We start from the raw sequence: 21149 nt of genomic DNA, 5'->3' as shown, positions 1-21149 counted from the left end.
CTAAGAGTCAGAAATATCAAATTTTTTAAATCCAATAGCTGATGATTAATTAATCAATGTGCTCTAGTGGTGCTGTTAAACAAAACAAACTTTAATTTTTTTTTTTTTTTTTTACTTTTTTCCATTAGCCATTGGGCATGGCAATAATAGTTATTTACTAGCCCAACATTGAATATCACTAGCCATGGGAGACGGGCTACCATAATCAAGAAGCCCTGAATAAAGTATTTATCACCAAACGAAACATAAATAGAAATAAAAAATCAAATAGATTGGTCAAATAACCTCATTAAGAAACGGCCATTGGCGAACATTCCATTATTTTAGAAGGGAGAGTGGCCTGCCTTAGTATTACAACATGTTACATGGATGGGGAGAGTATCAAAATTAAAAATTGTGAACGGCCCTTTGACGGAACAGGTTAGATATCATCTAACTAGCCACTGATGTCTAGGTGACTATTCTTGGTTTTTATTCCGCAACCACCGTTTCTATTGACAGAATATGATGACGGATAAAGCAGTCATCTCTTGCTACTAGCAGGATAAGACTTTTGACGTTACATGCATAGCTACATTACAAAATCGCTCATTTGACCGCTGGGTCATCGTACAATGTGGCTGAAATAACAGAAATAAAAGCTTTTACCCTTAATTTTATAGCCTGCAGGATAAAGATAATAACTAGTTAATGATGTTGGATATCTCCTTTATTGTGACGTACATGTACATGTACGTCATACACAGTTACATTACAAAATTGTTCATTTGACCTCTATGTCATCATACAATGTGGCTGAAATAACAGAAATAATAGCTTTTCCCCTTAATTTTTATTGTAAAGATAATAACTAAAGTAGTGTCGGAAATAGAATAAAACTCATTTTTGTCGATTATTTTTTTCATATTAAACTGACAAGTAAATATTTTGTAAATATCAGTTTAATGATACTCTACCAAATTTAGCAATACTTGTTTGGGCTTTCAATGATGTACAAGTTGATGTTTACAGGTGAAATGTGTACTTTATTGGAACTGACTATAAAACATTAATCGACATGTGTCAGTTTCATTCACCTTTAAACAAATTTTAATTTAAAAGTGCAAGTTAAGTGAGTATTTTGAATTGCAACAGAAATTATTAATTATGATCAGCATATTTGGTGAATATAATTCAATATAAATACATTAGAAATTTACACGATCTTGCAACCACTTAAAGGTGCTATATCGTAGTTATATGTGAGCATCTGTTTGTGATAAAGATTCTCCAATAAAAATGTATTTTCTACTAGTAGATAAAATTATTTTGCTAGAATCATTTATGGGCATATAGTTGAAGTTGTAGTCTTTAAATTTTAAAGCAAAATTTAATTAATGTTTTTTATTTGCAATAGCTGTCATTATGCAACTTGGAGATAGCACCTTTAATACATAGCACCTTTAATATAGATCACACACTCAGAATGGTTCTTGACAGTTTTGTTCAAAAGTTACTTAGAAATGTCTGCAAATATTTTGTTTTGTTCTTGCCTTCTTCTTGTGCCATCTATATCTGTCTTGTATTTTTCTTCTTCTTCTTCTTCTTCTTCTTCTTTTTTTTCTTCTAAATCTTTTTCTGATTCTCATCCTTCTTATTCGATATTTTCTCTGTTCCCATTTAAATCTCGGATCATAACAATAGTTATATTATAGATCACTGTCCATGTTCATCTGTATGCATGAGTTGAACTTCACCCTGAATCAGTTTCTATTAGTTTTTGTTATTTTTAACATAGTTTGTTGCTGCTTAGACCATGGATACAAATGTAAAGCAGTGATTTGGGGCTCCCAACCCCGACACTGCTATATGATCTGGGACAATAAATATGTATTTAAAAAATAATAATAATTAAACAAAATATATATGTTGTTTTGGAGAGGGATGGGGTAAACTGTCATCAGAAACGTCCCTTACATATTGCATCAGCAATGAAACGGACACATGTCGATCAAAATTTGTTATAGTCTGTTCCAATAAAATGCATAAACACCTGTTTTACTGATATCTTTCTTTTAATTTCAAGAGTAAACACCACCTTGTACATCAATGGGAGCCCAAACAAGTAAATGCTAAATTCATGTCAGTTTAGTATGAAAGACATAATTGACAAAAATCAGTTTTATTCTATTTCTGACACTACTTTAGTTGATGATGTTGGATATCTGCATTTTTACTTTCACTGGATAAAGCAGATATCTGACGTCATTACCTAGTTATTCTCTCTCTATATATAGTATGTCTATCAGTATATTGTTTTTCAGCAGAAATCTCCATGGTGGTATAAGAGATAAATAGATGGGTCTTTAGTGACACAGAGGTAAACAAGATGGAAGACAGTGTGGCAACCAGTGAAGATACAGATGAAAAGCCTAAGACTGTGAAGGTCCAAGGGTTTAAACCGCACACAAGCGATGATGCACTTGAATTGTATTTTGAAAACCCCAGGAAGGGCGGAGGAGAAATTCTTCAGTTTCAGCGACATAATGATGTTATCTACATAACATTTACTGATTTCAAAGGTGAACAAAATTCTATTTTGTTGGTACAAGAATATCACACTTCTAAACAGCCAAAACACTGTTGACCATTTGTAAAATAATTCTATTATTAATAACTACAAATATCACAGGAACTAGTTCAAGATTGTCTTATGTTCAACCAGAGAAATGAAATCATAATTCAGGGCTCGACCTTAGGACTTTGTTATCTACAGCAGTTAAAAAGTTTGTTTTGTATAGCGACACCTCTAGAGCACATTGATTTATTAATCAGCAGCTATTGGATGTCAAACATTTCGTCATTTTGAAATATAGCCTTAAGAAAGGAAACCCGCTACATTTATCCATTAGTAGCAAGGGATCTTTTATATGTACCATCCCATAGACAGGATAGCACATGAAACAGCCTTTGAGATCCATTGTGGGCCCACTGACGGGGATCGATCCCAGACCGACCGCACATCAAGCGAGTGCTTTACCTCTGGGCTACGTCCCGCCCTTCTACAGCAGCAGTGGCGTAGCGTGTGTTACCAGAGCCCGGGGCAAGGCAAGTATTGCACCCCCTAACCAGTGGACCGTTAACACTCCCCTTCTACAGCAGTGGTGTAGCTTGTGTTACCAGCGCCCGGGGCAAAGCAAGTATTGCACCCCCTAACCAGTGGACCGTTAACACTCCCCTTCTACAGCAGTGGTGTAGCTTGTGTTACCAGCGCCCGGGGCAAAGCAAGTATTGCACCCCCTAACCAGTGGACCGTTAACACTCCCCTTCTACAGCAGTGGCGTAGCGTGTGTTACCAGCGCCCAGGGCAAGGCAAGTATTGCGCCACAACCAGTGGACCGTTAGCACTCCCCTTCTACAGCAGCAGTGGCGTAGCGTGTGTTACCAGCACCCGGGGCAAGGCAAGTATTGCACCCCCTAACCAGTGGACCGTTAGCACTCCCCTTCTACAGCAGCAGTGGCGTAGCGTGTGTTACCAGCGCCCGGGGCAAGGCAAGTATTGCACCCCCTAACCAGTGGACCGTTAGCACTCCCCTTCTACAGCAGCAGTGGCGTAGCGTGTGTTACCAGCGCCCGGGGCAAGGCAAGTATTGCACCCCCTAACCAGTGGACCGTTAGCACTCCCCTTCTACAGCAGCAGTGGCGTAGCGTGTGTTACCAGCGCCCGGGGCAAGGCAAGTATTGCACCCCCTAACCAGTGGACCGTTAGCACTCCCCTTCTACAGCAGCAGTGGCGTAGTGTGTGTTACCAGCGCCCGGGGCAAGGCAAGTATTGCACCCCCTAACCAGTGGACCGTTAGCACTCCCCTTCTACAGCAGCAGTGGCGTAGCGTGTGTTACCAGCGCCCGGGGCAAGGCAAGTATTGCACCCCATAACCAGTGGACCATTAGCACTCCCCTTCTACAGCAGCAGTGGCGTAGCGTGTGTTACCAGCGCCCGGAGCAAGGCAAGTATTGCGCCACAACCAGTGGACCGTTAGCACTCCCCTTCTACAGCAGCAGTGGTGTAGCGTGTGTTACCAGCGCCCGGGGCAAGGCAAGTATTGCACCACAACCAGTGGACCGTTAGCACTCCCCTTCTACAGCAGCAGTGGCGTAGCGTGTGTTACCAGCGCCCGGGGCAAGGCAAGTATTGCACCACAACCAGTGGACCGTTAGCACTCCCCTTCTACAGCAGCAGTGGCATAGCGTGTGTTACCAGCACCCGGGGCAAGGCAAGTATTGCACCACAACCAGTGGACTGTTAGCACTCCCCTTCTACAGCAGCAGTGGCGTAGCGTGTGTTACCAGCGCCCGGGGCAAGGCAAGTATTGCACCCCCTAACCAGTGGACCGTTAGCACTCCCCTTCTACAGCAGCAGTGGTGTAGCGTGGGTTACCAGCGCCCGGAGCAAGGCAAGTATTGCACCCCCTAATCAGTGGACCATTAGCATTCCCGAGTCTCTTCCACCAGTTCAGAATTTAGTGCCCGGGGCAACCACCCCAGTGGCCCCTCCCACACTATGCCACAGTACAGCAGTTATGAAAGGATTTTGCCGAAATGCTTATCTACAGCAATTATATCATAGCCACAGCAAATGCTGTCGGTACTGTTGTTAAATTCGAGCCCTGTAATTATTGTCCATAATTGTGTATTCTTTTCTTTTTTGTTTCATTGATATGGAATATGCAGCCAAAACAATATTTAAAAATATTAAGATATTAAAAAATCATTGAACGTGTAGCTACAATTTTCAGGTAAATGTGGATATTTAGGGGATAACCCTACTGTGTTTTCCGATTTACGGACATATGTCTGTGGTTTTACTGTCGCAAATTTAGTTTTATTGGCAGCAGTTATGAAAGGATTTTGTCGAAATGCTTATCTACAGCAATTATATCATAGCCACAGCAATTGCTGTCGGTACTGTCATTAAATTCGAGCCCTGTAATTATTGTCCATAATTGAGTACTCTTTTTCTTTCTTTTTTTGTTTCATTGATATGGAATATGCAACCAAAATAATTTATTTTAAAAACGTTTAAGATCATTAAACATGTAGCTACAATTTTCATGTAAATGTGGATATTGTTCATTTTATAATCATGTTCAGGTGTTCCTTATTTTTAGAAAGATAATATATAAAACAAACCACCTGTCTAATCTGTTTTGTAGTTGCTAAGACCATTGTTGAAAAGACCCACAGGTTTGGTGACTGTGATCTCCAAGTACAGTTTTCCATCGCCCTGCCTCCACAGACTGCTCGACCCAGCTACACTGACAGAGTGCTGGTCACAGGTATCAGAGAGTGCACAACAACAGACTGTTTGATAAACTACCTGGAAGTCCGAGGGCATTGTGACATCAGGGATAACAATGTCCTGTACGGCGACAATCAAGGAATGGCAGTTGTCATATTTGATGAAATGCCAGGTATGAAGTTCAAAATATTTTTTTGTTTGTTTCTGTTAAAATTTCAACTAAAAAGCTTTATTTCATTTCTGGTCTGTGGCAATCTTATGTCATACAGTAGTTATAAAATGCTTCATTTAAAGAATAAAGTAAAACTAGCTGTTTGTCATTGAAGCCTTTCTGATACCGATTTGTCTGGTGTCAGTCTGTCCACCCGTCTATCAAAGTTTGCTTTGAAGTCTTAATACTAATAATAGCGAGAGATTTTAGAAAATTTTGAATTTTTGAATCTTAAATAGAAATAGTCTGTCTTCTCCTAGAGTTCTGAAACTTGGTACTACGATTCTCTGGGACAATCTTCACAAACTAAAAGAGACATTTTATGGAATGTTCAACTTTTTAATTTTTATTAAATTTAAACATTTTAAATAAAAATTTATCATTAAAAATTTAAAAGTCTATCTTCTAGAGTTTTGATTGTATAGTTCCTAAACATAGTATAATTATTATTAGGGGCAATCTTCACAAAATAATAAAGAGATATTTTGGAATGTTTATTAAACTTAAACATTTTAAATAGACATTTAACCTTTAAAATTAAACAAAAATCTCCTAAATTTTTTATTGGATAGTTCTGAAACTTAGTTTAAGTATTCTTAGGGGCAGTCTTCACAAACTAATAGAGAGGTATTTTTAAAATTTAGCATTTTTGTTAAATTTTTAAAATTTAAATAAAAATTCAAAATGAGTTGGTCTTTACAAATTAATTATCTAGTACTGACAAAAATTAAAATTAAATGGCGGAGTGTACTTAATTTTAAAATAAAAAGTCTAAAAACGTTGGTTATTTTAGTAAATCTGAGCAACAAAACCTTAACACATGATTAGGGCAGTATCTCTGCACGATGCAGTTGAGTCACAAGCAGAATAAACATAAGGTTTCAACTGCTTTAAATATATACTAATTCATCTTGTAAACTTGAAAATGTTTCTGTTTTAACTTCAGACCTGGAAAAACTCCAAGCAGAATGTGCAAAACGACCTCTGGAAGGTTCTAACTTGACAGTCAGCAAGGTTCTTGTTAGTAAGACTATCATTGTACGGGGACTAAAATCAAAGACCACTAAAGATACAGTTAGTAACTACTTTGAAGGGAAACGTTCTGGTAATGTGGATGGTGTTGAGGTTGAGAAGGTTCAGATGATTTCTAATAAAGGTTACTGTCTGGTTTGCTTTAGAGATCATACAGGTAAAATTACTTATTTACTGAAAATAGTGTAGTATAATATATAGTTGTAGGGTTCAAATGTCTTGTGTTGAAATTTATAGCAGGTGTTTATTAAAAAACAGGTGGAAATGTACACAATTAGCAGTATACAGCCTGTAATATGGCAAAAATTACTCCAGAATACTTTGCATACTAAACAGTCCCAGTATTTCTCCTGTCAGAATTTATTTTGAGCAGGGTTAATATAAACTCTTTATATGATCCAAACCCTTCATTTTCAACTTAAAGACTTGGTAAAGTGTATGTATGGTAATGGAAGTGACCTGTTTTGTAAAATTCCAGTTTAATTTTTACATTTGTGAATATACATTGAGCCATTTTGTGTTCCCTTTTGATGATTTTGTCATTCATTTTTCTCTCATTTTAAACTGTTGTATGTTTTAAAACTCTGTTTCTGCCCAAATAGATTTATTTCTCTCAATCTGTAATACCTATGCACATCATCCTCTAACCTTTCTTTCACTCAGTGAGCTCCTAATTTACTTACTGACCAGCTTATAGACTCAGAACAACAATAATCATGCTGGTTTGTTATTAAATAAATTATACTTTCCCTTCCATTGTATTTATAATAATAAATTACATTTTTCAGCCATTGAGCCAATTGTGACCATGAGCAGATGCCACAAGCTTGATGGTGCTACTCTGGATGTTGCCGTTTATCACGAATGTCTTTTTGATGAAGAAGATGACGACAACGACAGTGAGCCAACCTTGTGTGAAATCCCAGCTCCAGTGGAAGTCAAAAACCTTGATAAGCACAAACTGAAATTTATTCAAGAGTCCAAAAAATCAAATGAATCTCTTTTCAAAGATTTGGAGTGTCGTCATGCCAAACTAAGCTGGTCAGAATTAGATGATAGATCAGTTACTCTGACATGTACTCTGACAAAGGAGATGCCAGATGCATGTTCCTTGTCAAGCAGCTGGGCTAGTGATGCAGAAAATGTGTTGCTCAAATATCTGATTGTGCTTCAAGTTGAGAAAATACATGTTCTTCAAGATATTTGGGATGAAGTTGTGAAAGAATGGGATGTCAAGCACACTGCTGATGCGAGTGTGTTCATTTTGAGGGATCTCTCTACAGTAGTTGTTGTTGGACATGCAGCAGCTGTCACAACTACAGTGGAAGAAGTGAAATATTTGGTGAAGAAGATCAAAGAAACATATGAAAAGAAAAGCATTGAAACATTTGAGACCATTAGCAGTATAAAATCAGTACTACTGCATCTACTTCTGATAAATGACTTTCCCAAGAAAATGATGAAAAAATATCTTGGGTTGACAGTTAATATAAAGATTCAAACAGCTGAAATAGTTTTTCAGGGAGATCTTGGAGATGTAAACAAAGCAAAGCTTGAAATGTATGAGTCAATTCCGACAACTAAAGAGTTCAAAGGACCCAGTCTGAGTGAGGGTCAGTTGCAGTTGATTAATAAGAAAAGTGTTCAAGATTATATTTTTAAGAAATTAAAAAGCAAAAATGTGTTAGGTGCCTGGGAAGTAAGTGGTACTGGAGTCACAGTCTTCACATTCAGAGATACTGATCCCATGAAGGTTGCAGAAGTGATCAGTGAGTCTGTGGTTGAGAACAAACAGACTCTGGATCCTGAGGCTGTTGCCCTGTTGTCATCAGAGAAATGGAAGTCATTCACTACTCACCTGTCGGCTAGATTTGGTGATCGTCTGGAATTCATCCATGAAACTGGTAACAGTGATATTACCATTATTGCCACAGATGACATCAATTTTGCACTGGAAGTTGATCAATTCATTTTGGATAATGCCTTATATACACGGTCAGTCAGGTTTCCATCAGGTATCCTTCGCTTTTTGCAGCAGTACTGTGAGAGAGAGATCAGTGAAATAATGTCTGAATTTAAAATGCTTCAAGCATCCATACAATATGCACCTAATGACAGCGAGTTTACTATCAATGCTACTAAGAGTGGAATGGATTCAGTCACAAAAGCTTTAAAAGATTTGGCTGGTAAAATCGAACAGACAAAGTATGTACACAGTCGAACTGGCATGTGCAAGCTGATGCAATCACTCAGAGGAAGTCAGTTCATTGCTGGATTGGAGTCCAGAGAAAGGTGCATCATTGTAACAGAATTTGTTGATGGTCAAAAACCGATGGCAAAAAGCCATCACACAGTGGAACAAGCAGCTTCTGCAGCTGAAATTGTTGAAAGTAATACTGAACATGGTGTGAAAGTCTCTGCTTTTGCTGAAATTCTGGATAACAAGGCCAGTTTTTCTAAAGGTGTCATCAAACAAGGTAAAACATATGGCTATAGTACATGTACACTTTCTCTGTGCAGACCTGTTAACCTTTAGAGCAGGAGATTTTGTCAAAAAGCTGATTTTTTAAAATGCACACGATTTAACACAAAATCGCATGTTTTTAAAAATTATTACATTAAGTTACATGAACACTACATAATGTCAGTCTTGGATCTTAGCATTAAATTATTATTTTTTTAAAGGTTAAATATTATTATTATGATTTAAATTAATACATTTTTAAAAATAACACTTCTATCTAAAAATGTTAAGAACAGAAAAAAGAACTTTAAACATTTATTTTAATATTTATGGTATTACACTTTCAGGTTACTTTAAATCGTTAAAAGTAGCTGAAGATAACTTTTTCTAAATCTTATAAAGGAATATTGTAAACTGACGGCAAGTGCATTCTGTATTGTTAATTACGTTATATTTCTGGGATCAAATAGACAATAACACAGTAGTTTAGTGTGGAGACATTTTACAAATTAGAGGTATTAATATTATTATGCCTAAACTCACTGAAAACGGCCATGGTAGCTTGAATAGGTTTTTAATGCATAGAGAAAAAAAAACCCACTTGAAAAACTACAATTTTCCAGGCAGGAGATTGGGAGACTGGATCAAATACCAGGAGTCTCTCACAGAATCCAGGGAGGTTGACAGGTCTGTCTCTGTCTCTCTTTTTATTTCTGTCTGTCTGTCTATCTATCTATCTATAGTTTTTAATGTAACTGTGTCACCATTATTAAACAAAGGATTTATTATTGTTATTATTATTATTATTATTATTATTATTATTATTATATGGTGGATCTAGCTGTCAGTAAACATGTTATATATTTTCTATAGTTAAATAACTAAAGTGAATAAGACAAGTGGATATGTTAACATACATATAAACATACCTATAGTCTAGACATGTTTGCTGTACAGGCCTCTACTGAAACATTTTATATGGTCTCCCCCTGGTGACCAAATCAAAATTCATATAAACATATCAGCAGTGGTCACACTAGGGGACAATTCTGGTGAAATAATCACTGTATGTCACTAATCGACAATCAACAATATATGATCACCGCAAAAATTAACTACTTTTGGTACACCATATGAAACACTTTAGTTAAAAAGAAAGTAAAAGTTTGTGTTAAAACATTGCAATCATATCAACAACTTAAAACAAAAATGAACAGTTGATCACATGATTAACATAGACTGGGATGTCTGTCAACCTTGTTTTATGCAGCGCACAAACATATCAGCATAAAGTAGAAAACCAGTTAACTATCGGCGAATCCTGAATATATACAAAGATTCCCGAATATATTACTTGCAATGTTACGACTATGAGACACTTTTGTCCCCTTTTCCATGGAAAATACTTAGTACTCTTTTGTTTTTAGTTGGGGGTTTTTAAATCTTATTCGTTACAAATAACGTGTCATGAATGCATGAATTAAAAAGCAGAGGAATAGTTTTCAAAATTGTATTTCTGCTAGTCACAGATTTATAACAGCATACATCAATGAATTTAAATAGTTTTATGTTTTGTTTATAGGACTGCCACTCTCCAGCGTTGCATTTTAGTAAAGTTTAATCAAATTATTACAATCAAGTGTTACGTCATAGCTATGACGTACGTATCGCTGATGACGCAAGTTAGCTGTTGATCATGACTTGCACCATGGAAACTATTCATACACACAATTAACCGTCTATAGTGAAGCACTGTTTATGACGTCAAAACGTATATAGGGGAAGATTTTTTTTTTCTTTCCCTAGGGAAAGATCACTTTTCTTTCCCTACTTCTCTCTGCCCATATTGGTAATAATTAGAATTTACTTTCTGATGTAATACTCGGTAGACATTTACAGATACTAAAGTCATATATAAATTGTACAATTGTTTCTGTGATATACTTCATGCTGTTCAAGGTTCTTTAATGTTTATACCAGTATTTACACACACTCACATACACATACACACATACACACATACATACATTCATACATATATACACTATGCATTCATACATACATACATATATATATATATATACATACATATATATATATATATATATATATATATACACACACACACATATACATACATACATACATACATACATACATACATACATACATTATCGGTATATAAACATGGCTCCTAATTTTGCTAGAAGTAGGCGGCATCTGGCTCCTGGACAGAAAAGTTAATGTATAATATTAACTTTATTTTAAATACAGTATCCCTACAACAAGACAACTTGGATTTTGGTGGTGATGTCATGACAGTTACTGGGAAGAAGGACAAACTTCAGGTAGGTATTTACCATCCTGGCTACCATAATACATGTAGACAGTGTACACAATATATTCATTGACATCTTCAGGCGGATTCCACAATTCATCTATTTTTGTTTACATATATCCTCAAAAAGCAGGTTTAAACATGTTAAAATAATCTTTCCAAGTAAAATACATGTATTTGTACAGTTAATGTGTACATCTTACATGTAGGTAGCAATCTGTTTGAGAAGTGTTTATTTATGTGGACGGCATGGCTTTGATCAGCAAAGTCATCACTATGGAGCAGTCAATCAGATGTCTTTAAATTAATTACCAACATATGTGGGATACCAGCATGTGATATAACGTTTATGACTGTTTATGCTTTAACATGGAATACATGCAGTGACTATTTATTGAATATTTAACAATGGACTGAAAGTTCAAGTAACACCTGACTGAACTTTCATGCAATCTTTTACAGGCTCCTAAGAGATCATCTTTCCATCAAAGACCAAATCGCCAAAACAGACAATTTGATAAACCCTCCATGGCAACAGGTATATAACATGAATAACAGTATATGTTAATTATGTGAATCAGCCATATTAATATGTATAAAGCAAACATGGTATCAACAGATTCCAACTGATATAATGTGAATAATTTACTCAAATTTGAACATAAAAATTCCAGAGAAACCTTTTTGTTAACTACATATTACTGCACCTATGAATATTCATCACAGAAAAGAATAAAAAGTTAATTAATATAACTTTCTTTTTTCCCCTTGCTTTTATGAAGTAAAATGTCGAGATATACACATGTAGCAGAGGTGGGGGGAAACAAAAATTGTCAATCGGTCCCACGTGAAAATTAATAAAAGATGACACTGTTGAAGCGTTTGAACTTTGAGTCAAACTTTGACAGTTTGAGCTAGCACATTAATAACATTGTCGTTGATTGGATGACACTTGACCTCTACTAACAGGCTCTAGAGATAGCTGCGCTACGTTCAGCCAGACCGAGCGGGAAAATGTCCGCTAGACTGGTTTATGTGCTTCACAGTAAACCAAATGGCCACATTGGGAATCAATCAAATAGTTCACTAATGTTAGCGAAACGTTTGCTGGTTGAACTTGGGGCAGGTGTAGCTATTCTGCTCACTCCCACTTGTAACAAAAAAGGTGGAAACCTTCTTTTTTTTAAAATTTAAAATCCTTTATAATTATTGGATACACTACATCAGGGGTGGGGAAAAGCCCTTTTCTCCCGGTCTGGGACCGATTCTCGATCTCTGAGACCGAAATTATTTTTTAAAAACGTGTGTTTGCCGGTCCCACTTTTGTCATTCTTGTCGGTCCGAAGCACCTGTCCATTTCTATTATTGGAACAAATTCTTATCCGTCAAGTGGACCGGCCTGCCCAGACATCGGTATCTCATGCATGATTTAAAATAATAAATAAATAGTAGTCAATATGGCTAGTGGCAAGACGTCTGTGATTTTGAAGTCTGCCTAAGTATATATATCGTCAGTCACTGAAGTCGGACCTACAGTAGTGTCAATCCACAGCCACTAGACATTAATTTTGTCAAAGTTGCTGAGCCGGTCAAGAGATTAAACAGACGTTAACAATAACACCATTCTTGGTGAGAGAGCCATCAACGTATTACACTCCAATTAAAACAAAGGACCCAGAGTTTGCAACTGGTGGTTACAATCAACACCTGTCAACACCTACGTACGGAGCTTTGTCGGGTCGACTCGTCGAGTGTCCCAGTCCGAAGCAAGAGACTTTTGTGCAATACAAACTGCTTGAAATAGCATAAAATATACTGAAATAATCTATAAATGTATTTATTGTTGACTGTTCAATGTAGTCTATCCAATAATTATAAAGGATTTTAAAATTAACAAAAGGTTTCCACTTTTTTGTTAACAAGTGGGAGTAAGCAGAACAGCTACATGTACTGGTTATCGCAAGAGCCAATAGAGGTCAAATTTCGTCCAATCAGTGATGACGTTATTAATCTCTTTGTCTAAACATGTGCTAGCTCAGGCTGTCAAACGCTTCAACGGTGCGATCTTTTATTAATTTTCAGGACACAGTGCTGAATACTCGTACTTTTTATACGTATATGGGATTTAAATTCATAACTTTTGTTCCTTTTTTATAATATTTATTCCATTATGTAAAATATATACAATTTGTGGGGTGTTTTTTTTTTTTTTTTTTTTTTTTTTTTTTTTTTTTTCACTGATGTGATAAAAAAAGAGGTTTTTTTATTCCTTTCTTTTTCCCCCCTCTCCCCCCTCCGTTAATGATGACATCAAGCGGGACCGATTGACAATTTTATTTTTCCCCACTCCTGCACTACATGGAACATTTATATATTATTTTAGTATATTTTATGCTATTTCAAGCACAAAAGCCTCTTGCCTTGAACTCAGACACATGACCCTATAGATCTCCGTACACAGGTGTTGACAGGACAATGATTGTAACCAGTTGCAAACTTTGGGTTCTTTGTTTTAATTGGAGAGTATAATACCTCAGTAGATTTCTCACCAAGAATGGTGTCTGTTTAATCTTGTGACCAGCTCAGCGGCTTTGACAAATGTCTAGCCTCGTGGCTGTGGATTGATACTACTGTACCAGTAGATCTGACTTAATTATGGCAGACTTAAAATCACAAACATCTGAAACACCAGTCATATTGACCACTATTTATTTATTTATTATTATTTTAAATCATGCACTAGATACTGATGTCTGGACAGGCCGGTCCAATTGACAGATAGGAATTTGTTCCAATAATAGAAACGGACAGGTGCTTCAGACCGACAAAAATTACAAAAGTGGGACCGGTAAACACATGTTTTTAAAAACTAATATCGATCTCAGAGATCGAGAATCTGTCCCAGACTGGGGAAAAAGTGCTTTTCCACACCCCTGACATGTAGGTATTACTTTTCTGACTTCTGACTGAGGCAGCAGCTGTGGTGACAGAGATGGCAGCATCAAAGGCATCAACTTTTGTATTAAAGTTTAATGTTAACACCATTTCTTTTCCTCTTCACCTGTCTTCAACACAAATGCATATTCCCCTATGGGTCATAGTCTGAACATCCCAACAGCCAATGGGATGGCCTAACATTCTTCTACTGTATGCTTCCTCTTGTTCCGGTCATATGACTGTAACTTCCTTATTTTTCCTTTACTGTTGTGGTTTGGACATTGTTTCCTTTTGTTCTTAATCTTAATCTGAGCCATCTTTCTTTTTCTCTTGAATTTATGGAGAGTTTTATGTGTGGAATACCTTCTTACACATTGTTACAACATTCTATCAAGTGTTGTTTCCAAAATTATTAATTGTCACTTAAATTATGCCGGTCAACAGTCATTGGTCGCCATTTTAAAAATGTTTTGTTCACCGGATTTGTACAGACTCATGATGTGCTTTATCATTACAAATATTGATAACAATTTTGGATGTCAGTTCTACTAGTGATGAGATTTGCTTAAAATGAAGAAGTCCATGGCAGGTGGACTCCCATGAACTTTGTCCTGGCTGTCATTCTCCATGTGACATCATTGCACAATGTATCCTCTACATGCCTCTTGGATTGGTGAAGTTCAACATCTATCTCCAGGTCCTTGGCGGTTCCAGTGCCTGTCATCCAGCCATCGATTGTCCTACCGACCATGCTGCAGGAGATGTTCTGGTGATAAACACTACCACGCTGGCCCAGCGACAACACAGTTATTGACAGTCACAGTCGCTTGCTATCATCAGTTCAAAGTTACAAGCGTTATTGTTTGGGAGGAAGACAGTACACTGGACTGGTTAACTGTTGGCACTGTTTTGGGACTCCGTACTGTGGACCATTCAACCGTTCATCTGTTGATCGGTGAAGTTACCAAGATATTCTGCAGGTCGATCACTACATCCGTTGGTGTTGGAAGTCTGCAAGTCAACAGCCACTTCCGCTGCTTCTGGAAGTTATCAGCACTAGGTTTGTTCATATTAATTATTTGGACAGCTGTCTTTTGGAATTTTCAACAGATCAATATTCGGTGGCCAGAGACAATCATCCAGTGGACATCATGCGGCTTGCGGCTTTTTAACGCAAGTGTTACTATGGTCTATTGCGAATTATCATCCCACTGTTGTTCGCAAGTATTACTATGGTCTATTGCGAATTATCATCCCACTGTTGTTCACAGTTGCTACCGTCAGCGTTCATGGACAATGCAGAGAAGATCATCTTTTTGCTGCTTGCATAGCATTGGGCATTGTGATACCATCAACATCAACATATATCGGGAATATAGCATAGCGGGCTGCTTCACCATAGGTGACTCTTGGCTGTTTAACAGGATCACTGTGCCGATGTCCCAGTGAGTGCATTGCTGAATGTCTTTGTCATGAAGTGCCAAAGCAAGATGAAGTTAGCTGTTCATATCGACTTCATACTTCAGTTCTTGCAATACCTTGGCTGGATTATTAATCTCAAAGAGTCTCTGTTGCAACCATCACTGAGTCTTCAATTCATTGGAGCCCTGCCATGTATGGACCTGGGACTAGTACAGGTTCCCTTCGACAGATAGGACTTGATTGAGTCTGCAGTCTCCACAGTGCTGGCAGAACCTGTGAAATTTCACTTTTGGCAAAGCCTGTTGGGTCTCTTTGACGTCAGAGGAAGATATAACACTCAGAGGCTATCTACAGTTAAGTCGCCTCCCAGTCTTCCTGAATCCATTTATCATGTTGAACAACCCCAGATTGATGATCAGTCTTCCAGTGGTGGCAGATTCCGTCGAACGTCTAAGATGGAGTCTTTTTGCAGCCGTTTCAAGCGACTCACCATCTGTTCATTGATGGATCACTGAAAGGTTGGGGAGCTCATCTCAACAATCGGACAACTTCGGGGCCGTGGTCCTCAGACAAGGCAGGACCCATATTCACAAAAAAGTGTAAATTTACGTCTACGACTAGCACTTACGTGTGCCGTAGATTTACGTTTACGTGCAAGAAGCACCTTATTCTCAAAGATGGTCGTAAATGTAAACGTAACTTAGTTGGACGTAAATCTACGATTTAACATTCTCACTGGAGTAATTAATAAAAACACATTAGAAACGATGGCTACCGGGTAAATAACAAATGCGCAAAACGCAATTTTGTTTGTCGTCTGCTAACAATAACATTGCGAACAGTGAACCATGGCATTTTGGTATTGGTGGGGATCCGCGTTTTGGCACGAACTTGAGGACATTTCTTAAAAAGGAAAAGATAACTCAGGAGAAATTGGTCAAGTCGAAAACATCCGTTCGATCACAAACAAAAATATGTTCAATCCGTGGGGTTCGCCATAGCAAACTGCTTCATTTATTGGAAATGCTGCTAGTTTCCGTAAATAATAGTAAATAACGGCGATCGTGCTTGATTTATTATATGTACACAACTTACGTGCAGCGTTAGTTGCAACCTGAGGCACTCTTATATTTACGTCCAACTTTACGCGTTACTTACGTTTTCGTTGTTTCGTGAATAGCTCTTCGGTCATAGATTTACGTTTACGTGTAAAACTAGACTTACGATATTTTGTGAATATGGGTCCTGGTCTCCACATCAACGTGTTAGAGCTTCTGGCAGATTTCAACACAGTTTGTCATTGGCGCCAACTGTTGATCCATGTGACTCTTATGGTAGCCACAGACAACATAATAACTGCATCTGACATCAATCGGCAGTGTGGAACACATTCCAGCAGCCTGTTCCGGCTCACCTATTGTTTGTACAAGTTGGTACACGCCATTCCGCTGCTGCTAGAAGCCCGTCACATTCCAGGGGTTTCGAATGTCCTGGCACGTTGTTCCGTCTGCTCTGCAAGCCACAGAGTGGATGCTCAATCCAGAAGCCTTTGGGTGGGTGTGCCAAATGCTTTGGACACCAAACGTTGACCTGTTCACGATGCTTCAATTGCCAGCTTTGGGTGTACGTTTCACTGGTTCCGGATCCGGAAGCTCTCGATTTCAACATATTCCCTCCACCAGTACTGCTTCCCAGAGTGCTCCAGCAGTTTCAAGAGTTTCGCTGTTGACTACTCCTCATCGCTCCAATGTGGCCAGGGAGAGTCTGGTATCCTGACCTCTTATGTCGCACGGATTCAGATCCTCTACCACTACCCAACTGGGATTGCCTCCTGCTTCATCCCACGTCGTGACTGGACCATCCCAATCTATCCTTGTTCCAGCTACACGTACATGTGTGGACCTTATCTCCGAGGGTTTGAAGAAAAAAGGTTTCTCTTCCAAGACCATGGAGGCTATACTGAAGGCACATCGGGCTGCAGCATATAATGTCCGTTGGCTTTGCTTTCACCGATGGTGCATACATCATAAGATGAAACCTTTGACCGTTTATGTGGAGAAGTTTGCAGAGGTTTGCAGAGGTATTGGTGTATCTCTGGTCCACTTTGAAACTCGAGGGTTCTGGCTACATTTCGGTCATTGCTACTGCCCATGATTCAGGCACCTGTTCCAAGTTGGCGCCAATTCCTGAGATCCACACTGTGATAAAGGATTTCAAGCATGAAGACCAGATTGAATGTTTTCGTCTACCAAAATGGGACCTGAATCTGAGGGCCTTGTCCAAAGCACCTTATAAGCCTTTAGCTGCGGTATCTTTAGATGTTTTGACAAGTGTTCTTTTTGGGCTTCGCTACGGCAGCGAGAGTGTCAGAGATGCATGCACTGGATGTGGACATGGTGCAGTTTAAGCAAGATGATACTTCTGTCACCTCAGGACTACTGATGAACTGTGTTGCCAAGAATCAACTTCTTGATCAAGTGCCACATACCTACTCTGTCCAAACACTCTCTTCCATTGTGGGTCCACATGATATCGAGGACTTGTCATTATGTCCTGTTCAAGCCCTCAAGGACTATATTGAGAGGACGAGGTCTTTGAGACACCATCGAAAGCAACTGTATCCAGAGCCACTTGAAAAACATTACTAAGAATGTGTGTCTACTTGGATCCGTTCCATGATCCTTTGTTCTTACCAAGCTGAGGGATTACCTCCACCGTCAGCATCCCACCCACATGAACTACGTGCACTTGCTGCTTCGATGTCATTGCACTGTAACACACCTATTAACAAGGTGTTTTTATGCCACTGCTTCGATCTTTGTAAGCTACTATCTGCGTGATGTATCCACAGAAGATGTTGATGGATTCCATCATCTGGGTCCTGTAATCGCAGCACAAGCTCTGTTAAAAACAGGCCATCCTCGTCGCCATTGATGTCCTGTCGACAGTTGAGGACTCGCCTTGACAATTGTTTGTTGCACCATTCTGATATTAACACACTGGTTTGGTGACAGGACTTTTGTCCGGATAACATTAGCCCTTTTGTACTGCATTTAGGCGACATATTTCCACTTATTGAGGTAACAGTAACTTGGCATACTAAAAAGAAAACACGGGGCTGTTTTAGTTCATTGTTCTGGTGGATGCGCCCATAATATTGTTGATGTTTTTATTAACACTCCAATGCATTGGGAGGTTACCTAACACCTGCATCCCTGGTGGTTATACCATCCTACTCTGTCATATCCCGCATGAGAAATGGATGACTGGCTCCAGGTATGCTGCGCGTACCTGAGGGTTATGCCTGCCATTGTGCTGACAAATGCCACCATCACTGTTGTTTTTACTAACATCACTGTTATGGTCTGTGATGTGCATCTCATGGAGGGGGCTTACCTGGTGGTGTTTTCTATTTTTTAGATACTTCACCTGTCCTCAAGGTTTTATATCCACCCAGGACTCCCCGCTTCCAGTTCTCCATGCAATTTGCTCAGGAAAGTAAAGGAACCATGACCGGAACAAGAGGGAGCATAGAGTAGAAGAATTTTAGGCCATCCCATTGGCTGTTGGGATGTTTGAACCAGACTACTAGAGGGTATGCACTGGGGATTTTTTTTGACTGGCCAATCGGGCCACTCATAACAACACTTTGACTCGCTTGTACAACTTTTGAATGGCCTGCAACCGAATTTCGTAAAAAAAAAAAGAACTTACTTAAATTGCACTTTAAAAACAAACATACAAACAATAATAACACAAACACAAACAAAGGAAACAGAATTTGTTTTAGTTTTATTACAAACTGTTGTAATTAAATTATAATTATTATGTTATCACGGGACCCACACAATCAAACATCTGGAATGTTTTACCAAATTTTGGAATGAATAAGGTGCTTTTATGGCCATATGACAAGGAAATAAAAAAATACTAAACTGACAGCAATCTCCACTAGAGAAATAAAAACACAACACAAGTTAAAGGCATAATCACTATTTAATTATAAAATGGATAATAACGATAACAACAATATTTCTATAGTAGACTCGGTATAATCCGTAAGAAACGAAAACATTCAAACACAATGTAACTTCAGAAAACCTCAGGCTTGTAAATAAAATCTTTCTGCGAAACATAGCAGCTAGCGTAGCGGAATGTGATGAGTTGTTCCGATTGTAACTAAATGGAAAGTATAGACGGACATATGGCCGATATGTTCCAATTGAACCTACAAATACATTCACGTGGCCGAGATTTTCCACATGCATAATCAAAACCGGCCACGGCATTTCAAATGGTTTTAGACTGTTCGATAGACTGGGGAAGTGGTCACTATTATGTGCTATATGGGTTTGGTTGCGCAGATACTAATAGGAAACAAACTGTCCGATCTCTAACAAACATTAGTTATTTGCATTTTGATACATAATACAATATGCAAACATTTTCAGTCGCCTGTCGGGCGACACGTGATAAGGCTTTGACTTGCCAGACGTTATTTTGACTCGCCATGGGCAATCGGGTGACACCCTGCTACTACCTGTAGGGGAATATGCGTTTGTGTTGAGGAAAGGTGAAGTATCTAAAAAAGAGGAAATGCATCAAGTTTTCTCCAGTTTCTCACAAACTCTAAGGGGTCAATGAAACTTGATTTATAGTTGCATAGTTGGATGTTCATCACAGTGCCTAAGAATTAAAACATTAATTAATTAATGTTTGAAATCCAATAGCCACTGATGCATAAATCAAGGTGTCCTAGTATAGTTTCATTAAACAAAACAAACTTTAACTTTAGCTTAATGTTTAACATATTAATTCTTATGGATGCAGCATTTACAGTAGGCAAGATATTTTATTGGGTCAAATTCTTTTTTTGTGTTGCTGATATTTTGTGGATATATTTAATTTTTGACAGCTGTTTTTGGAGATCCCCTCACTGAAAAGTGTAACACTGCTGCACAAGATGGGAAGCCAAGTGGTTTTGAACATCCCTCTGAGATTTGTCTGTGCTACTTCTCTGACAAACTGATGAACATCAATAGATGCATTGAACTCATCGAACGTTTTTGTGAAGAGGAAGCAATTGAGAAAACACTTCAAGATGAATCATTGAAAATGTTGAATGCATCACAGGTTTGATTAGATTACTGTAATAATTGTCAATGAATTAGCTATGTATGTATCTCAAAGTCTCAAATTTTATTTGTTTAGCAACAGTGGTTTCAACAAATATTAAATTTTGCTAGTTTTAAATAGAAATTTAACGTTAACATTTTAAAAGTCTTTCTTCTTCTAGAGTTCTGATCAAGTAGTTCTGAAAGTTGGTACTATGATTCTTTGGGGCAGTCTTATCAAACTAATTTAGAGATATTTAAGAATTTTTGAATGTTTATTATATTTTTAAATTTTAAATAAAACTGTAACATTAGGTGTTCAGGGGCGGGATTTAGCTAATTTGGTTGAGAGT

The 21149-nt window shown here is 38.0% G+C and overlaps 1 protein-coding gene across 1 annotated transcript in view; it reads left to right on the top strand.

The window, feature by feature from the left end:
* Window positions 1-2309: 2309 nt before the first annotated feature.
* LOC121383495 overlaps window positions 2310-21149 on the top strand; it is a 41880-nt gene continuing 23040 nt past the window's right edge. Inside the window, exons 1-9 of the mRNA XM_041513567.1 lie at window positions 2310-2561; window positions 5193-5450; window positions 6436-6678; window positions 7310-8998; window positions 11260-11333; window positions 15241-15320; window positions 17298-17647; window positions 19103-19180; window positions 20598-20815. Coding sequence (XP_041369501.1) covers window positions 2369-2561; window positions 5193-5450; window positions 6436-6678; window positions 7310-8998; window positions 11260-11333; window positions 15241-15320; window positions 17298-17647; window positions 19103-19180; window positions 20598-20815 — 3183 coding nt within the window. The 5' untranslated portion in view covers window positions 2310-2368. The remainder of the gene's footprint in view (window positions 2562-5192; window positions 5451-6435; window positions 6679-7309; window positions 8999-11259; window positions 11334-15240; window positions 15321-17297; window positions 17648-19102; window positions 19181-20597; window positions 20816-21149) is intronic.

Source organism: Gigantopelta aegis, chromosome 10 (genome assembly GCF_016097555.1).
Source record: "Gigantopelta aegis isolate Gae_Host chromosome 10, Gae_host_genome, whole genome shotgun sequence".
Taxonomy (NCBI): domain Eukaryota; kingdom Metazoa; phylum Mollusca; class Gastropoda; order Neomphalida; family Peltospiridae; genus Gigantopelta; species Gigantopelta aegis.
Note: the sequence above shows the minus strand (reverse complement) of the source record. Positions and strands in the feature narration are given on the sequence as shown.